The sequence below is a fragment of the Salvelinus namaycush genome, chromosome 3, assembly GCF_016432855.1.
Source record: "Salvelinus namaycush isolate Seneca chromosome 3, SaNama_1.0, whole genome shotgun sequence".
Lineage (NCBI taxonomy): Eukaryota > Metazoa > Chordata > Actinopteri > Salmoniformes > Salmonidae > Salvelinus > Salvelinus namaycush.
The window spans coordinates 71,410,866-71,429,684 of record NC_052309.1 but is presented as its reverse complement, the minus strand read 5'-3'; the positions used below and the strand labels follow the sequence as shown (position 1 = coordinate 71,429,684).

At 43.3% G+C, this 18,819-nt stretch overlaps 1 protein-coding gene across 1 annotated transcript; it reads right to left on the bottom strand.

Moving 5' to 3' along the window:
- Window positions 1-9,941: 9,941 nt before the first annotated feature.
- LOC120044756 (forkhead box protein J1-B-like) lies at window positions 9,942-11,954 on the bottom strand. Its single transcript, XM_038989432.1, has 2 exons — window positions 11,382-11,954; window positions 9,942-10,781 (listed from the first exon to the last, which is right to left on the bottom strand). Exons 1-2 carry the CDS (start codon window positions 11,952-11,954, stop codon window positions 9,942-9,944), a joined length of 1,413 nt encoding a protein of 470 aa, XP_038845360.1.
- Between the last annotated feature and the right edge of the window lie 6,865 nt (window positions 11,955-18,819).

Below are 18,819 nucleotides of genomic sequence, written 5' to 3'. Positions count from 1 at the left end.
CCATAATATAGACAAAGACAGAACAGCATGTTTAGAAACTATGCGGTATAGATACAGTAAAGAGGTCAATGGAACTCGACCAAAACAATGGAAATGCCATATAAACGCGTAGCAGAAAGATGCCATGGGGGAAAAAGACTGAATCTCCTCATTGCTCCCCAGCAAAATTTGCCTACATTTAGTCTATTATCAAATCAAATCAAATCAAATTTTATTTGTCACATACACATGGTTAGCAGATGTTAATGCGAGTGTAGCGAAATGCTTGTGCTTCTAGTTCCGACAATGCAGTAATAACCAACGAGTAATCTAACCTAACAATTCCACAACTACTACCTTATACACACAAGTGTAAAGGGATAAAGAATATGTACATAAAGATATATGAATGAGTGATGGTACAGAACGGCATAGGCAAGATGCAGTAGATGGTATAGAGTACAGTATATACATATGAGATGAGTAATGTAGGGTATATAAACATAAAGTGGCATAGTTTAAAGTGGCTAGTGATACATGTATTACATAAAGATGGCAAGATGCAGTAGATGATATAGAGTACAGTATATACATATGAGATGAGTAATGTAGGGTATATAAACATTATATTAAGTGGCATTGTTTAAAGTGGCTAGTGGTAAATTTTTACATACATTTCCATCAATTCCCATTATTAAAGTGGCTGGAGTTGAGTCAGTATGTTGGCAGCGGCCACTAAATGTTAGTGGGGGCTGTTTAACAGTCTAATGGCCTTGAGATAGAAGCTGTTTTTCAGTCTTTCGGTCCCTGCTTTGATGCACCTGTACTGACCTCGCCTTCTGGATGATAGCGGGGTGAACAGGCAGTGGCTCGGGTGGTTGTTGTCCTTGATGATCTTTATGGCCTTCCTGTGACATCGGGTGGTGTAGGTGTCCTGGAGGGCAGGTAGTTGTGCAGACCTCACTACCCTCTGGAGAGCCTTACGGTTGTGGGCGGAGCAGTTGCCGTACCAGGCGGTGATACAGCCCGACAGGATGCTCTCGATTGTGCATCTGTAGAAGTTTGTGAGTGCTTTTGGTGACAAGCCAAATTTCTTCAGCCTCCTGAGGTTGAAGAGGCGCTGCTGCGCCTTCTTCACAACGCTGTCTGTGTAGGTGGACCAATTCAGTTTGTCCGTGATGTGTACACCGAGGAACTTAAAACTTACTACCCTCTCCACTACTGTCCCGTTGATGTGGATAGGGGGGTGCTCCCTCTGCTGTTTCCTGAAGTCCACAATCATCTCCTTTGTTTTGTTGACGTTGAGTGTGAGGTTATTTTCCTGACACCACACTCCGAGGGCCCTCACCTCCTCCCTGTAGGCCGTCTCGTCGTTGTTGGTAATCAAGCCTACCACTGTAGTGTCGTCCGCAAACTTGATGATTGAGTTGGAGGCGTACATGGCCACGCAGTCGTGGGTGAACAGGGAGTACAGGAGAGGGCTCAGAACGCACCCTTGTGGGGCCCCAGTGTTGAGGATCAGCGGGGTGGAGATGTTGTTACCTACCCTCACCACCTGGGGCGGCCCGTCAGGAAGTCCAGTACCCAGTTGCACAGGGTGGGGTCAAGACCCAGGGTCTCGAGCTTGATGGCGAGTTTGGATGGTACTATGGTGTTAAATGCTGAGCTGTAGTCGATGAACAGCATTCTCACATAGGTATTCCTCTTGTCCAGATGGGTTAGGGCAGTGTGCAGTGTGGTTGCGATTGCGTCGTCTGTGGACCTATTGGGTCGGTAAGCAAATTGGAGTGGGTTTAGGGTGTCAGGTAGGGTGGAGGTGATATGGTCCTTGACTAGTCTTTCAAAGCACTTCATGATGACGGAAGTGAGTGCTACGGGGCGGTAGTCGTTTAGCTCAGTTACCTTAACTTTCTTGGGAACAGGAACAATGGTGGCCCTCTTGAAGCATGTGGGAACAGCAGACTGGGATAAGGATTGATTGAATATGTCCATAAACACACCAGCCAGCTGGTCTGCGCATGCTCTGAGGACGCGGCTGGGAATGCCGTCTGGGCCTGCAGCCTTGCGAGGGTTGACACGTTTAAATGTTTTACTCACCTCGGCTGCAGTGAAGGAGAGCCCGCAGGTTTTGGTAGCGGGCCGTGTCAGTGGCACTGTATTGTCCTCAAAGCGAGCAAAAAAGTTATTTAGTCTGTCTGGGAGCAAGACATCCTGGTCCGCGACGGGGCTGGTTTTCTTTTTGTAATCCGTGATTGACTGTAGACCCTGCCACATACCTCTTGTGTCTGAGCTGTTGAATTGCGACTCTACTTTGTCTCTATGCTGGCACTTAGCTTGTTTGATTGCCTTGCGGAGGGAATAGCTACACTGTTTGTATTCGGTCATGTTTCCGGTCACCTTGCCCTGGTTAAAAGCAGTGGTTCGCGCTTTCAGTTTCACGCGAATGCTGCCATCAATCCACGGTTTCTGGTTTGGGAATGTTTTAATCGTTGCTGTGGGTATTACGTCGCCAATGCACTTTCTAATGAACTCGCTCACCGAATCAGCGTATTCGTCAATGTTGTTGTTGGACGCAATGCGGAACATATCCCAATCCACGTGATCAAAGCAGTCTTGAAGCGTGGAATCAGATTGGTCGGACCAGCGTTGAACAGACCTGAGTGCGGGAGCTTCTTGTTTTAGTTTATGTTTGTAGGCTGGAAGCAACAAAATGGAGTCGTGGTCAGCTTTTCCGAAAGGAGGGCGGGGGAGGGCCTTATATGCGTCGCGGAAGTTAGAATAGCAATGATCCAGAGTTTTACCAGCCCTGGTAGCACAATCGATATGCTGATAGAATTTATACATTATACAATTTTTTATACATGTATGTGTATTTCACACTATATTGAGGTAAAAATCGGAGTATAATTTTTGTATGGACGTCAACCCCAATATATGTTCATCTGATATATGTTCACCAATATATGTCATCAATCAACTGCATTACAGTTCAAAACAACTTTGACTACCAGCATCGATTTCTGTATGCTAGCTATGCTACCAGCTTATACTTATGGGAGTTAGCATTTAGCAGTCACTTCTTCTAAACCTGAACAGGGACAACTTCTACATTTTATGCAGTGAAAACAGCCAAATATATCCAAATTGGACTTTAGTAACCACATCATATCGAATTGTATTGGTCACATACATATATTTCGCAGATGTTATTGCGGGTGTAGCGAAATGCTTCTGGGTCTCTTATCAATCATGACGGAGTTGATGAATATCCACTTTATAAAAAAAAATGTGTTTAACTTGCCCCAATCCAGCTTCCTTCTATCCCTCACGGTCTGCGTTCCATTGACCTCCTAACACCATCTATACTACAGTATTTTTTTCATGTGGGAGACCACATACCGTCATAGAGGAAGTTAATGAAAGACCATTGGATATTAAACCATTATTCTCAACAATGCTTTGTCTTTGAGAGAAAAATACAATTTTCTTGAGTTCCTGTGAAGATTCCAGTCACAAACAGTAGGCAACTTGGTCTGCAACCTGGTCGTTCAAACAGCATGGTAAAAACGAATACTATTTTTTTCTATATTTAGATGGTCCTTCTTTCTGGAGGATGTCATTGATCAGTCAGCCCAAGTCAGAATTGGGAATGGACCGTGGAAATGAAATGACCATGTGAGAAAATTAGATACGTCTGTTTTAACCCATATTGTGACAGATAGAGAGACAGTCATCCCACTTGATAAAAATGGATCTCTTTTGTGTGTCTGAATATCAACCATGACATTTGGTCTACCAAAAGATTTTTAAGTATAGTCGAGAATTTAAAAGTTGGAACTTGTCAGGTTTCTCCTATCATAATGTATACAACAGTGATAATTGAAGACATATCGTCCCCACAGTGACTGTACGTACATACCCCAACCAGAAGCCATGGATTACAGGCAACATTCGCACTGAGCTAAAGGGTAGAGCTGCCGCTTTCAAGATGCGGGAATCTAACCCGGAAGCTTACAAGAAATCCTGCTATGCCCTGCGACGTACCATCAAACAGGCAAAGTGTCAATACAGGGCTAAGATTGAATCATACTACACCGGCTCCGACGCTCGTCAGATGTGGCAGGGCTTGCAAACTATTACAGACTACAAAGGGAAGCACAGCCGCGAGCTGCCCAGTGACACGAGCCTACCAAACGAGCTAAATCACTTCTATGCTCGCTTCGAGGCATGCATGAGAGCATCAGCTGTTCTGGACGACTGTGTGATCACGCTCTCCGTAGCCGACGTGAGTAAGACCTTTAAACAGGTCAACATACACAAGGCTGCAGGGCCAAACGGATTACCAGGACGTGTGCTCCGGGCATATGCTGACCAACTGGCAGGTGTCTTCACTGACATTTTCAACATGTCCCTGATTGAGTCTGTAATACCAACATGCTTCAAGCAGATCACCATAGTCCCTGTGCCCAAGAACACAAAGCCAACCTGCCTAAATGAGTACAGACCCGTAGCACTCACGTCCGTAGCCATGAAGTGCTTTGAAAGGCTGGTAATGGCTCACATCAACACCATTATCCCAGAAACCCTAGACCCACTCCAATTTGCATACCGCCCAAACAGATCCACAGATGATGCAATCTCTATTGCACTCCACACTGCCCTTTCCCACCTGGACAAAAGGAACACCTATATGAGAATGCTGTTCATTGACTACAGCTCAGCATTCAACACCATAGTACCCTCAAAGCTCATCACCAAGCTAAGGATCCTGGGACTAAACACCTCCCTCTGCAACTGAATCCTGGACTTCCTGACAGGCCACCAGGTGGTGAGGGTAGGTAGCAACACATCTGCCACACTGATCCTCAACACTGGAGCTCCCCAGGGGTGCGTGTTCAGTCCCCTCCTTTACTCCCTGTTCACCCACGACTGCATGGCCAGGCACGACTCCAACACCATCATTAAGTTTGCTGATGACACAACAGTGGTATGCCTGATCACCGACAACGACGAGACAGCCTATAGGGAGGAGTACAGAGACCTGGCCGGGTGGTGCCAGAATAACAACCTATCCCTCAACGTAACCAAGACTAAGGAGATGATTGTGGACTACAGGAAAAGGAGCACCGAGCACGTCCCCATTCTCCTCGACGGGGCTGTTGTGGAGCAGGTTGAGAGCTTTAAATTCCTTGGTGTCCACATCAACAACAAACTAGATTGGTCCAAACACACCAAGACAGTCGTGAAGAGGGCACGACAAAGCCTATTCCCCCTCAGGAAACTAAAAAGATTTGGCATGGGTCCTGAGATCCTCAAAAGGTTCTACAGCTCCAACATCGAGAGCATCCTGACTGGTTGCATTACTGCCTGGTACGGCAATTGCTCGGCCTCCGACCGCAAGGCACATCAGAGGGTAGTGCGTACGGCCCAGTACATCACTGGGGCAAAGCTGCCTGCCATCCAGGACCTCTACACCAGGCGGTGTCAGAGGAAGGCCCTAAAAATTGTCAAGACCCCAGCCACCCCAGTCATAGACTGTTCTCTCTACTACCGCATGGCAAGCGGTACCGGAGTGCCAAGTCTAGGACAAAAAGGCTTCTCAACAGTTTTTACCCCCAAGCCATAAGACTCCTGAACAGGTAACCAAATGGTTACCCGGACTATTTGCATTGCCCCCCCCCCCCCCCCCCCCCCCCCCCAACCCCTCTTTTACGCTGCTGCTACTCTCTGTTTATCTTATATGCATAGTCACTTTAACTATACATTCATGTACATACTACCTAATTGGCCCGACCAACCAGTGCTCCCGCACATTGGCTAACCGGCCTATTTGCATTGTGTCCCACCACCCGCCAACCCCTCTTTTTACGCTTCTGCTACTCTCTGTTCATCATATATGCATAGTCACTTTAACGATACCTACATGTACATACTACCTCAATAAGCCTGACTAACAGGTGTCTGTATATAGCCTTGCTACTCTTTTTTCAAATGACTTTGTACTGTTTTATTTCTTTACTTACCCACACACACACACACACACACACACACACACACACACACACACACACACACACACACACACACATACTTTTCCCCCCGCACCATTGGTTAGAGCCTGTAAGTAAGCATTTCACTGTAAGGTCTACACCTGTTGTATTCGGCGCACGTGAGAAATAAACTTTGATTTGATATCTATAACCATGCTCAAGAGTATAGAAATATATTTAGAATGATGTTTTAAACTCAGCAGAGCTGTGCATTAAGACAGATGTTTACTTGACTAATGCCAGGCACTATGCAGTCAGATGCAGCTCCTCATCCCCTTCTCTGCTCTGGCTTCACACACATCTGAAGGAGATGGATCCCCAGACATCTCTCCACCACACAAAGACTTCCACTTGGTTTGGATGAAGATGCAGGGAACAATGAGAAGCAATCATTCTCAGAGTGAATGGACTCTGGGGATTGGGGACCATGTGTTTAATAATATGTATGTCAGGTCGGGACTGTTTGCACAGATGTAATAGAAACATACACACAACAAGCCATAGAGCTTTCAGGCCGTCCCCACTCTGTGTTGTGCTTTCTACTGTATATCACTGGAAAGACTAATTAAAACCTAACTGATTTGTTTTGTTCATGTATTGTATACGTGAGTGAACCCATCAGTATCAGTTCACCCTTTGTTGCAGCTCCTCCTTGGCTGTCCTGTGCCCCCCAGCAGTCAGCTCCTGTAATCAGCAGTACCAGGAGGACATAAAGCAGCCAGGGTCAGGGTGCATTGACCGCCCTGCTTGTTCACCCTGACAGATCTGCATGTTGGGCCGACAGTGTGCCACAGCCCCTTGTTTGAATAGAGCCCCATGGTTCTGCCTGCTGGAAGATAAGTCTATCAGGGCAGCTCAGGAGGGTTGGCTTCGACACCAGACAAGAAGTTTGTCCAGGGGGAATGTTAGATTTGAGCTCACCACCCAGCTGTACCTTCCATTAGATTGTCTAGAAAGTAAACTGTCGTAAGGCCCACAAGCTGTGGTGTGGTTCAGTTTAAGTGATGTGCAGATTGGCCATGGACCTCAGGATGACCTAACCTACCTACACATCCAACTGGTTTATGTTTACCGGTACTCAGAATTGCATAATAACACAATGGCCCCTGCATGCCCAGACCTGCTCCACTACCTCCACCTGACCTGACACTCTTCCTTAACACCTGCCTCTGGGCTGCTCATGTTCAGGGTGACGATTACATAAACATTAGACTTACACAGACAGACCAAGTTGCACCATGGTTATTAGTCCAGTGGGTCTGGCCATCTTATAAAGCTTCGACAAGCTCAGACTTGCCTGAGGGAAATATGTACTTTTTTCTGTTATGAAAGACAAAGAGGTTATCTTCATTATAACATGGGGCAAGAGAAGGAGGGAAGTGTTCAGAACGGGTCACACGCACACACCCACATCACCAAATGATTATTTTTATCCTGGAAGAACTTCTCCACCATGAGTGAAATTGAATGAGCACTGCTACAATACCTCATCACACTCTATTGCTAATGGATCCTCCTCTGGAAATGGAATTTGGATTTGTTGGGAAAGGCTGATAAATAAACAACTCCTCGAGGGATCTGAAAGCAACGTTTCATCTTGCAGAGATGGAAGTGTGTTCATCTGCCCTGCTGAGTGAAGTGCTTTGTTTTGTACCATCCATTTCAGAATGCACTGAGTGACCGGGGCTTAGGCAGGCTGGTCCTCATAAGACAACGTTTCAGTGGTGTATGGTGAGAGGGTGTAGGTAGGGGATAGAGATAGGACAGTTCATTCCTGGTAGGGTAGAAGAGTTGTAAATGTACTTGTCCTATCTGTCTGTCTACATACATTAACAATAGATAATAGAGTATAGTTAAGCAATAAGGCACAAGGGGGTGTGGTATATGGCCAATATACCACGGCTAAGGGCTGTTCTTATGCGTGACACAACGTGGGGTGTCTGGATACAGCCCTTAGCCGTGGTATATTGGCCATATACCACAAACCCCAGAGTTGTCTTATTGCTATTATAAACTGGTTACCAACATAATTAGAGCAGTAAAAATATATATTTTGTCCTACCTGTGGTTTACGGTCTGATATACCAGCGCTGTCAACCAATCAGCATTCAGGGCTCGAACCACCCAGTTTATAATGAGATGTATACAACGGGTGGGTCTAATACTGAATGCTGATTGGTTAAAACCTATTCCAGCCGGTGTCTATTCCACAAGTTAACACCTATTTACTCTGTTCCATCTTTTTCCTATCCCTAGGAAGATCATAGAAACTACATCACGAAAGCATTTATTTTTAAGTCCACTGTATTTATTTAATTGATGCATTATTTACAGCCTTTTAATGAATAATTCAATAATTCATCACCCCATTCATCACATGTACGTTTAGATAAACTTACTGCCAAAGAAATGACCATCTATGCTGAAAAAGTTATTCAGTATTTTCATATTTTAACTGTATTACTTGAATCATACATAAAACATCATGTACATAACATACCCTTACAACCATGGCTATACTAATGTTAGGTCATCCTGAGCCCTTTTTAGAATATCTACTAATGGAAAGAATATAAAAAATCATAAAGTTTTACAGTTTCAGAGCATAATGCAGCCGGTTGGACAGCCAGAAAACTGTCACGGCACAACTCTCTCTTGCATTATGTCTGATCTGATTGCCCACAAAATACTGATTATGAAATTATATTATATTAATATGTGAAGAGTTCCAAAACGCTATATACACACATTTTTCACATTTGTTTTTTCATCAGAAATTATTGTTTATCCTTCATGTGTGTGTAAAATATCAAATTTCCACTTGTCTAATGTCCATTGCTCATGTTTCTTGGCCCAAGCAAGTTGGTTCTTATTGGTGTCCTTTAGTAGTGGTTTCTTTGCAGCAATTCGTGCATGAAGGCCTGATTCACACAGTCTCCTCTGAACAGTTGATGTTGAGATGTGTCTGTTACTTGAACTCTGTGAAGCATTTATTTGGGCTGTAATTTCCGAGGCTGGTAACTCTAATGAGCTTATCCTCTGCAGCAGAGGTAACTCTAGGTCTTCCATTCCTGTGGTGGTCCTCATGCGAGCCAGTTTCATCATAGCGCTTGATGGTTTTTGCGACTGCACTTGAAGAAACTTTCAAAGTTCTTGACATTTTCCAGATTGACTGATCTTCATGTCTTAAAGTAATGATGGACTGTCATTTCTCTTTGCTTATTTGAGCTGTTCTTGCCATAATATGGACTTGGTCTTTTATCAAATAGGGCTATCTTCTGTATACCACCCTTACCTTGTCACAACACAACTGATTGGCTCAAACGCATTAAGAAGGAAAGAAATTCCACAAATTAACTTTTAAGAAGGCACGCCTGTTAATTGAAATGCATTCCAGGTGACTACCTCATGAAGCTGGTTGAGAGAATGCCAAGAGTGTGCAAATCTGCCATCAAGGCAAAGGGTGGCTATTTGAAGAATTTAAAATGTAAAATATATTTTGATTTGTTTAACACTTTTTTGGTTACTACATGATTCCATATGTGTTATTTCATAGTTTTGATGTCTTTACTATTATTCTACAGTGTAGAAAATAGTAAAAAATAAAGAAAAACCTTTGAATGAGTAGGTGTTCTAAAACTTTTGACCGGTGTATAGATTTGAGTGTATAGATTTTTGGAATGAAGTGGTTGCTAATTAGGATAGATTGATTTTGTTCTATAACAGACATTCAATGCTACAATGAAAGCAGCATGTTTATTTCATAGATGCAAACAATCAAAAAGCAAATAGAAAATTCACATAAAAAACACAGTAAATGTGACTCAGATAAAAAAAAAAGTAGTCTATAGGTCCTCTGGCTTCCTGCTGGAGTGCTTGTTCAGTATTTGGGGCTGGTGCTGGGTGAGGGTGTCACATATAAGACTCTGCTGTCCCCCATGGCTGCATCTCAGTGAAGAAGCCTTCACAGAAGCTGAGACTATGGTCCAGGGTGATAGGCACTGCCTGCACCTCCTCTTTCAGCTCCTCCCAGGGGTGCCTCTGCTGCTCATCAGGGAACAGTGTCAGCTCCTCAAAGTGCTGTGGGTGGACCGCCAAAGGGAGCGGCTGCTGAAGCCCAGTCGGGTTGAAGTGCTGCTGGATCTCCTCCATGCTGTAGCAGCCCATGGTGGTCACCTCCATGTACCTGCAGGCCTGCTGGTGGTCCCGGTCAGCCCCTCCACTGCACCACCTCCCCAGGTGCCAGCCCCGGCCTTGATCCTGCTGGGAGAGCTCCACCTTACAGCCCAGGGAGTTCAGAGCTAGGTTAATGTCTAGATCCTCAAAGTTATTGCTGCTCCCATTCAGAACATCGTCAAACACCATGGCCCAGTCTAGTTCACCCTTCGGTGCCTCTGGTTCCATGAGATCCGGTGTCAACAGTGGTGACTGATGGACTGTCTCCCACTTTGTGCCACTAAGTTTGCGTCTGTTCCCAGCACCTGCCCCTCTGTGGGACACTGTGTAGTGGGCCTGGGGGAAATGCTGGTGGTACTCCTGGGTTTTTTGGTTACGGGATGATCCTTGGGTTTTGCTGTGTCTCTGGGTGTTGAAATGGATGGCTGGAATCCGCCTGCGCTTGAAGACTCCATTGACAAACATGTCTGCGTACTGAGGGTCAATCTGCCAGAATCCCCCTTTTCCTGGTTCATTCTTCTGCCTGGGAACCTTCATGAAGCACTTGTTGAGTGACAGGTTATGACGGATAGAGTTCTGAGGAGAGAATAGAATGGGGTTCATGAAAAGATGAGCTAACTGATAGTAGTCTTACTAAAGATTCTCTGTCATTTGTTGCTGGATCGTCATAATGTTATAACTAATGACGTGTACATATAAATCATTGGTTATAACATGTCAAATGTGCATCGTCAGGACAAGGTAATAACAATTTAAGTTCATTATACTCCTGAATCATATAGTCCCCATCACAGAGATTCCAAGAAAATCAAACAACGTCAATCATTTAAACTTGTCTAATAAAACTACACATTTTGAATGGTGAGCGAGCGTTTTCCTGTCTTTTCCTGCCCAATGATGTCTACCCATTTTTAGGTTGCACCTCTGCTCACGTTGGTTGAGCACCTTCTACTTATTTCCCCCCAAAAATCAAACAACAAATAACCCACGATTACGTCAGTGATGAACAAATATAACCACGATAGGCCTAGAACTTATTTTCCATACAACATCAAAATAAATACTGTATCTCTGAGGGATTAGTTGCATGCAATCGCCCACACATCTCTCTCCCCCTGTGTTGTGTACCTCTCTCAGGTTTGATCAATAATGTAGAAGACAGACTGAGTCACTAACCTGCCAGCTGGTCTCAGCATGTCTGTAGTAGCAGAAGTTCTCTGTGATCCAGTGATAGATAGCAGACAGTGTGATCTTGTTCTTCTTGCCGGCCTGCATGGCCATGCAGATCAGTGTGGCGTAGGAGTAGGGAGGCTTCACCTCGTGGTTGGTCTTGAAGTCTACCTCCTCCAGGGACTTGGCTGGCACAGTGATCTGGTGGTGGTTGTTGGTCACTGTCGGGTGAAGTGAGTAGTAACTAGTCCTGTTGGCTGAGGCACTGGAGGTGATGGGGCTGCCTGCACTCTGAGGCATGCCGGAGGCTGCAGTGTCCCCAGCAGGTGGACTGGAGGGGGAGTCGGAGCCCTGAGGATGCAGGTGGCTGGGCTGAGGCAGCTGGTACGGCTGGCAAGTGGAGCCCGGTAGGCTTTCTAGACTCCCACTGACTATGGTGAAGTCCTGGAGCCATTGGAGGCTGGTGAGACTGTCATCCAGGTGCACTGAACCATTCACATTGTCTTGGTCTTCTGGGTGAAGCTTCATCCATTTCTCCTTGAATCTGGTGGCAATCTCCTGACTTGGTAGTACTGGCATTGTACAGTGTCCCTGTTAATAAATTCCCACAAAGGATTACTGTATTACATTTCTTGCTGGCTGTCATTCCTGTGAATCCTTTACATATTGGTGTGATCTCACTCAGCTGACTTTGAATTTACAATATGAAATACTGCATTATAAACTCATAAAAATAAAAGAACAGTGGCCATTCATTCATGAAGAAGTGTTAGCAAAAGCAGTACAATTACCCTGGTCTTGGTGTACTCCGCAGTACAGCTTGAGTGATCAGCTCCACTGTTCTCATATGGTACCCAAACCTCTTACACGTTATTGCGATGTCTGTACAGATGGCTTTGAGAGGAACTGCTATCTAAACATGTAAACCCAAGACTTAATTTGCAAAAGTAGCCTTTATGTTTCCACATTCATTCAGATCCTGTCGATGTGTGATAATAATCCCATAACGGCGGAGAGACAGATCAGAACATACTGAGGGAAAGACAGAAAAGACCGCCTTGAGTTTTAATAGCCCTAAACAAATTGCAGGTCGCTGATTGGCTCCGTGATTTACAGGTTTCACCTTTGTTTCTACGGCTCACTGTATGAGTGCATATATAGGAAAAATGTGTTAAATCAGTGAAAACAAACAGAATGTAATTACACTGAATATTCTATGTAATATTTTTTACCTTATTAATCTGAAATAAATTGGCTTCTGACTGTCATTGAATACGTTGTGCATTCATGAATTGTAAGAAGGATGAGTTTTGATTTAAAAACGGAAGTGCAGTTTGGTTACTAAGGGTCTTCTGTAGGCTATTGGACAGTTAATGATACATAATATTTAAACTGTATCCTGAATAATTGCAGATAATGAATACATCCTTATTTAATTGTAAAACAGCCACCTTTGGAGTTAAATGTTTTACAACTGTGATGTGACTTTACCTACACATGGTCGATATTTGAATTTACTTTTGATTAATTCCTCGTTTTATAGACATTGAAGACATAAATGTTACAGTTAATGACATTGTGTGTAGTAGACATTGCGAACATACTGGCTCTGTGATGAAATTGGGTAATTCTGGCTTTGACATGATCTATTAGCGACATCTACTGGTTATTGTCGATGTTAGGTTCTCGTATTTGCTATACCCATTATTTAATCAGTAGGTATACCCAGCTGACAGGGAAACTATGATTCCGTTAAAATGAATATGATCATTGTAGAAAACTCCATCACAGTCACTCTTTCTCTGATCCTGGGAGTCTGGGACACAGGCTCACAAACTCTGTCTTTCTAACTCAGGGTGTCAAACTCATTTTGCCCCGCGGACCGCATTCGCGCATTCGGTCTTCAAACGATGTCCGGAGGACGCACTAAAATGTGTTATATTTCATCGCCATCAAAATTGGCCAAAAATAGTCCTCTATCCATCATTTTTTGACCTGGCTCGCAGTCGATGTTCCAATTCCTCCCAAAGGTGTTCGATGGGTTTGAGGTCAGGGCTCTGTGCAGGCCAGTCAAGTTCTTACACACCGATCTCAACAAACTATTTCTGTATCGACCTTGCTTTGTGGACAGGGGCATTGTCATTCTGAAACAGGAAAGGGTCTTCCCCAAACTGTTGCCACAAAGTTGGAAGCACAGAATTGTATAGAATATCATTGTATGCGGTAGCATTAATATTTACCTTCACTGGAACTAAGTGGCCTAGCCCTAATCATGAAAAACAGCCCCAGACCATTATTCCTCCTCCACCAAACTTTACAGTCGGCACTATGCATTAGGGCAGGTAGCGTTCTCCTGGCATCCGCCAAACCCAGATTCATGCGTCAGACTGCTAGATGGTGAAGCGTGATTCATCCCTCCAGAGAACATGTTTCCACTGCTCCAGAGTCCAATGGTGGCAAGCTTTACACCACTTCAGCTGATGCTTGGCATTGCGCATGGTGATCTTAGGCTTGTGTGCGGCTGCTCGGGACAAACAGTTATTGTGCTGATGTTGCTTCCAGAGGCTGTTTGGAACTCAGTAGTGAGTGTTGCAACCTTGGGCAGACGATTTTTACGAGCTACACGCTTCAGCACTTGGCATTCCCGTCCTGTGAGCTTGTGTGGCCTACCACTTCGCGGCTGAGCCATTGTTGCTCCTAGATGTTTCCACTTCACAATAACAACACTTACAGTTGACCGGGGCAGCTCTAGCAGGGCAGAAATTTGACTAACTGACTTGTTGGAAAGATGGAATCCTATGACGGTGCCATGTTGAAAGTCACTGAGCTCTTCAGTAAGGCCATTCTACTGCCAGTTTCTATTGAGATTGCATGGCTGTGTGCTCGATTTTATACACCTGTCAGAAACGAGTGTGGCTGAAATAGCCAAATCCATTAATTTGAAGGGTGGTTCAGATACTTTTGTATATACAGGTCCAGTCAAAAGTTTGGACACCTACTCATTCATGGGTTTTTCATTATTTTTTACTAGTTTCTACATTCTACATAGACCTATATCTATCCTGTCCTGCCCTTCTAAAGTCTTCGAAAGCCAAGTTAATAAACAGATCACCGACCATTTCGAATCCCACCGTACCTTTTCCGCTATGCAATCTGGTTTCCGAGCTGGTCATGGCTGCACCTCAGCCACGCTCAAGGTCCTAAACGATATCATAACCGCCATCGATAAAAGACAGTACTGAGCAGCCGTCTTCATCGAACTGGCCAAGGCTTTCGACTCTGTCAATCACCGCATTCTTATCGGCAGACTCAACAGCCTTGGTTTCTCAAATGACTGCCTCGCCTGGTTCACCAACTACTTCTCAGATAGAGTTCAGTGTGTCAAATTGGAGAGCCTGTTGTCTGGACCTCTGGCAGTCTCTATGGGGGTGCCACAGGGTTCAATTCTCGGGCCGACTCTTTTCTCTGTATATATCAGTGATGTCGCTCTTGCTGCTGGTGATTCTCTGATCCACCTCTATGCAGACGACACCATTCTGTATACTTCTGGCCCTTCTTTGGACACTGTGTTAACAAACCTCCAGACGAGCTTCAATGCCATACAACACTCCTTCCGTGGCCTCCAACTGCTCTTAAATGCTAGTAAAACTAAATGCATGCTTTTCAACCGATCGCTGCCCGCACCCACCCGCCCGACTAGCATCACTACTCTGGACGGTTCTGACTTAAAATATGTGGACAACTACAAATACCTAGGTGTCTGGTAAGACTGTAAACTCTCCTTCCAGACTCACATTAAGCATCTCCAATCCAAAATTAAATCTAGAATTGGCTTCCTATTTCGCAAAGAAAGACTCCTTCACTCATGCTGCCAAACATACCCTCGTAAAACGGACTATCCTACCGATCCTTGCCTTCGGCGATGTCATTTACAAAATAGCTACCAACACTCTACTCAGCAAATTAGATGTAGTCTATCACAGTGCCATCCGTTTTGTCACCAAAGCCCCATATACTACCCACCACTGCGACCTGTATGCTCTAGTTGGCTGGCCCTCGCTTCATATTCGTTGCCAAACCCACTGGCTCCAGGTCATCTATAAGTCTTTGCTAGGTAAAGCCCCACCTTATCTCAGCTCACTGGTCACCATAGCAACACCCACCCGTAGCACGTGCTAAAGCAGGTATATTTCACTGGTCATCCCCAAAGCCAACACTTCCTTTGGCCGCCTTTCCTTACAGTTCTCTGCTGCCAATGACTAGAACGAATTGCAAAAATCACTGAAGCTGGAGACTTCTCCCTCACTAACTTTAAGCATCAGCTGTCAGAGCAGCTTACCGATCACTGCACCTGTACACGGCCCATCTGTAAATAGCCCACCCAACTACCTCATTCCCCAAATTATTTATTTTTGCTCTTTTGCACCCCAGTATCTCTACTTGCACATCATCATCTGCACTCCAGTGTTAATGCTAAATATCACTCCAGTGTTAATGCTAAATTGTAATTATTTCGCAACTATGGCCTATTTATTGCCTTACCTTCCTAATCTTACTACATTTGCACAAACTGTATATAGATGTTTCTATTGTGATTTTGACTGTATGTTTGTTTATCCCATGTGTAACTCTGTATGGTTGTTTTTGTCACACTGCTTTGCTTTATCTTGGCCAGGTCACAGTTGTAAATGAGAACTTGTTCTCAACCTGCCTACCTGGTTAAATAAAGGTGAAATATTAAAAAATAAAATAAATTGTAGAATAATAGTGAAGACATAAAAACTAAGAAATAACACATATGGAATCATGTAGTAACCAAAAAAGGGTTAAATAAATCGAAATATATTTTATATTTGAGATTCTTCAAAGTAGCCACCTTTTGCCTTGATGACAGCTTTGCAAACGCTTGGCATTCTCTCAACCAGCTTCATGAGGTAGTCACCTGGAATGCATTTCAATTAACAGGTGTGCCTTCTTAAAAGTTAATTTGTGGAATTTATTTCCTTTTTAATGTGTTTGAGCCAATCAGTTTTGTTGTGACAAGGTAGGATTGGTATACAGAATATAGCCCTATTTGGTAAAAGACCAAGTCCATATTAAGGCAGGAACAGCTCAAATAAGCAAAGAAAAACAACAGTACATCATTACTCTAAGACATAAAGGTCAGTCCATGCGGAAAATTTCAAGAACTTTGAAAGTTTCTTCAAGTGCAGTCGCAAAATCTATAAAGCGCTATGATGAAACTTGCTCTCATGAGGCCCGCCACAGGAAAGGAAGACCCAGAGGTACCGCTGCTGCAGAGGATGAGTTCATTAGAGTTACCAGCCGTATAAATTGCAGCATAAATAAATGCTTTCTATATTTAACAAGGCAAGTCAGTAAATAACAAATTCTTATTTACAATGACAGCCTACAGGGGAACAGTGGGTTAACTGCCTTGTTCAGCAGCAGAACAACAGATTTTTACCTTGTCAGCTCAGGGATTCGATCCAGCAACCTTTTTAAGTTACTTGCACAACACGCTAACCACTAGGCTACCTGCCGCTTCACAGAGCTCAAGTAACAGACACATCTCAACATCAACTGTCCAGAGGAGACTGCGTGAATCAGGCCTTCATGGCCGAATTGCTGTGTGCAAAGAAGCCACAACTAAAGCACACCAATAAGAAGAGACTTGGGAAAAAGTTGGACATGATATAAACTGGGACAGATTAATCCTGATGCCTTTATTTCCTGGTCTGACAAGAGAACATCTAAACTATTGTTACTAAAAGCCTGATCAAAATCACCACTTAATTGGTGACATCAGTAAGGGGCAGAGAAAGCTTCAAATAGGAAGCTCACCTCGGGAAGCACACGCTAAAATCAGTGACGTAGCTTTTCTGTTTTGTTGTTAAGGTTATAAAACTTTCATACATAATGTACTGTGTCAAATGTTGATGTAAATGTGAATACTATGTACTGGTGCATCAAAATACATAAAGTTGCCAAAATTATCCTTCAATTTTGTAATTGTCATTTTTGTTGTTGTCCCGCATTACCAACCATAGCTAGCTAAAGTAGGACAGAATGGAGTAGGCTTTTCTAATGGAGGAAAGATAACCAGTTTACATTAGGGACCACCTGTATTTAGGTTAGGCTCTGGTTCTTGTAGTACTATATCCTGTTAATTATGTCTTGTAGTACTGTTATTTGAGTGAATTCAGAAAGCGGGACACGTTTTGCGTTTTCATCTTCTGTAACCTCTTCAGACATCTATACAACATATTGGACCAACATGATACATTTCTGAAATCCTCAAATGTTTCCTAATCACACAAAATTGAATCGTCGTTGAAGTACAATTAAGACTATAATGGTGTCATAGTCGACCAAATGCGAACTGAAAATATGGTCATGCCTCCTGTGAATATGAAATCAACCGTAGTGTTATGTGATTAGGAAACAGCTGGAGGATTTAAAAAATGTATCGTGTTGGGCTAATAGGTTGGATAGATGTCGAAAGAGGTTACAGAAGATGGAAATGCAAAGTGTCCCACTTTTTCCGAATTCACCCTAAATGGTCCTCACATATCAATGGAAGTCAAGCATGAGACATGCAGTTAAAAACAGAAGTGTTCAACATTACATTTATTTAATTGTTATTCACATGCGGCTGTAGGCTACACATGTAGGATCTTAATTTGAGCCAGTTCGCTACAGCAGGAAAATAATCCTGCAGCAACAGGAAATTTAAATGATATGTCAGACTATAATAAATTATAATAAATTTACATTTTTGTAGGGGTTGATACATTTTTCGTTAGGGCAAATCTAGTCTGATATTTTAAAGTGGAAATTACAAACTTTAGAAGCCTTTTTAAACCTTGAATACACTACAAGTTTGCATTTCCTGTAACAGTTTGCATATTCTCAGTAACAGAAGATTGAGCAAATGAAGATCCTACATCTGTACACAGGGACAGACAAATATTGATAGAGTTATGAATCACTAAATGTGGTGATGTCCTGGATACCAGGTCAATACTAGTGAGAAACAGAAACAAGGCACAAGTGTATCATCAAAGTTAACATGGCACATCGTTAGTCAAAGACACATGACATGAACAGTATTAATCCAAAGCAGTTTGGATAGTTTTACACCCCTCTACAACAAAACTCACAAGCGAAAGATAACCTAATGTTAAAGATGCAATGTCTCAAGATATTGCATAAGTAAAATGGTTAAGAAGCATTTAGTTTATTCCTCCTGGGAAAAAAATTAGAACACACACACACAAACACACAATACAGACCATATAACAACCAAGTCTAATCATAATGTACTTATTTTTTATAGATTAAATGTATCAATATATGGATTTAACATAATTGTAATTGCTGAACAGTTGGTTTTAATAATGGTTTAATAACAATTAGGTTTCTTTAAAAATATTTAACGAAC

What these genes read in the sequence shown, in the direction of transcription:
- LOC120044756 (XM_038989432.1), bottom strand. Translation starts at nt 11,954, where the DNA reads ATGCCAGTACTACCAAGTCAGGAGATTGCCACCAGATTCAAGGAGAAA. An exon ending in ATGCTGAGACCAGCTGGCAG is followed by an intron (nt 10,782 to 11,381) that starts GTTAGTGACTCA and finishes TTCTCTCCTCAG; the next exon opens with AACTCTATCCGTCATAACCT.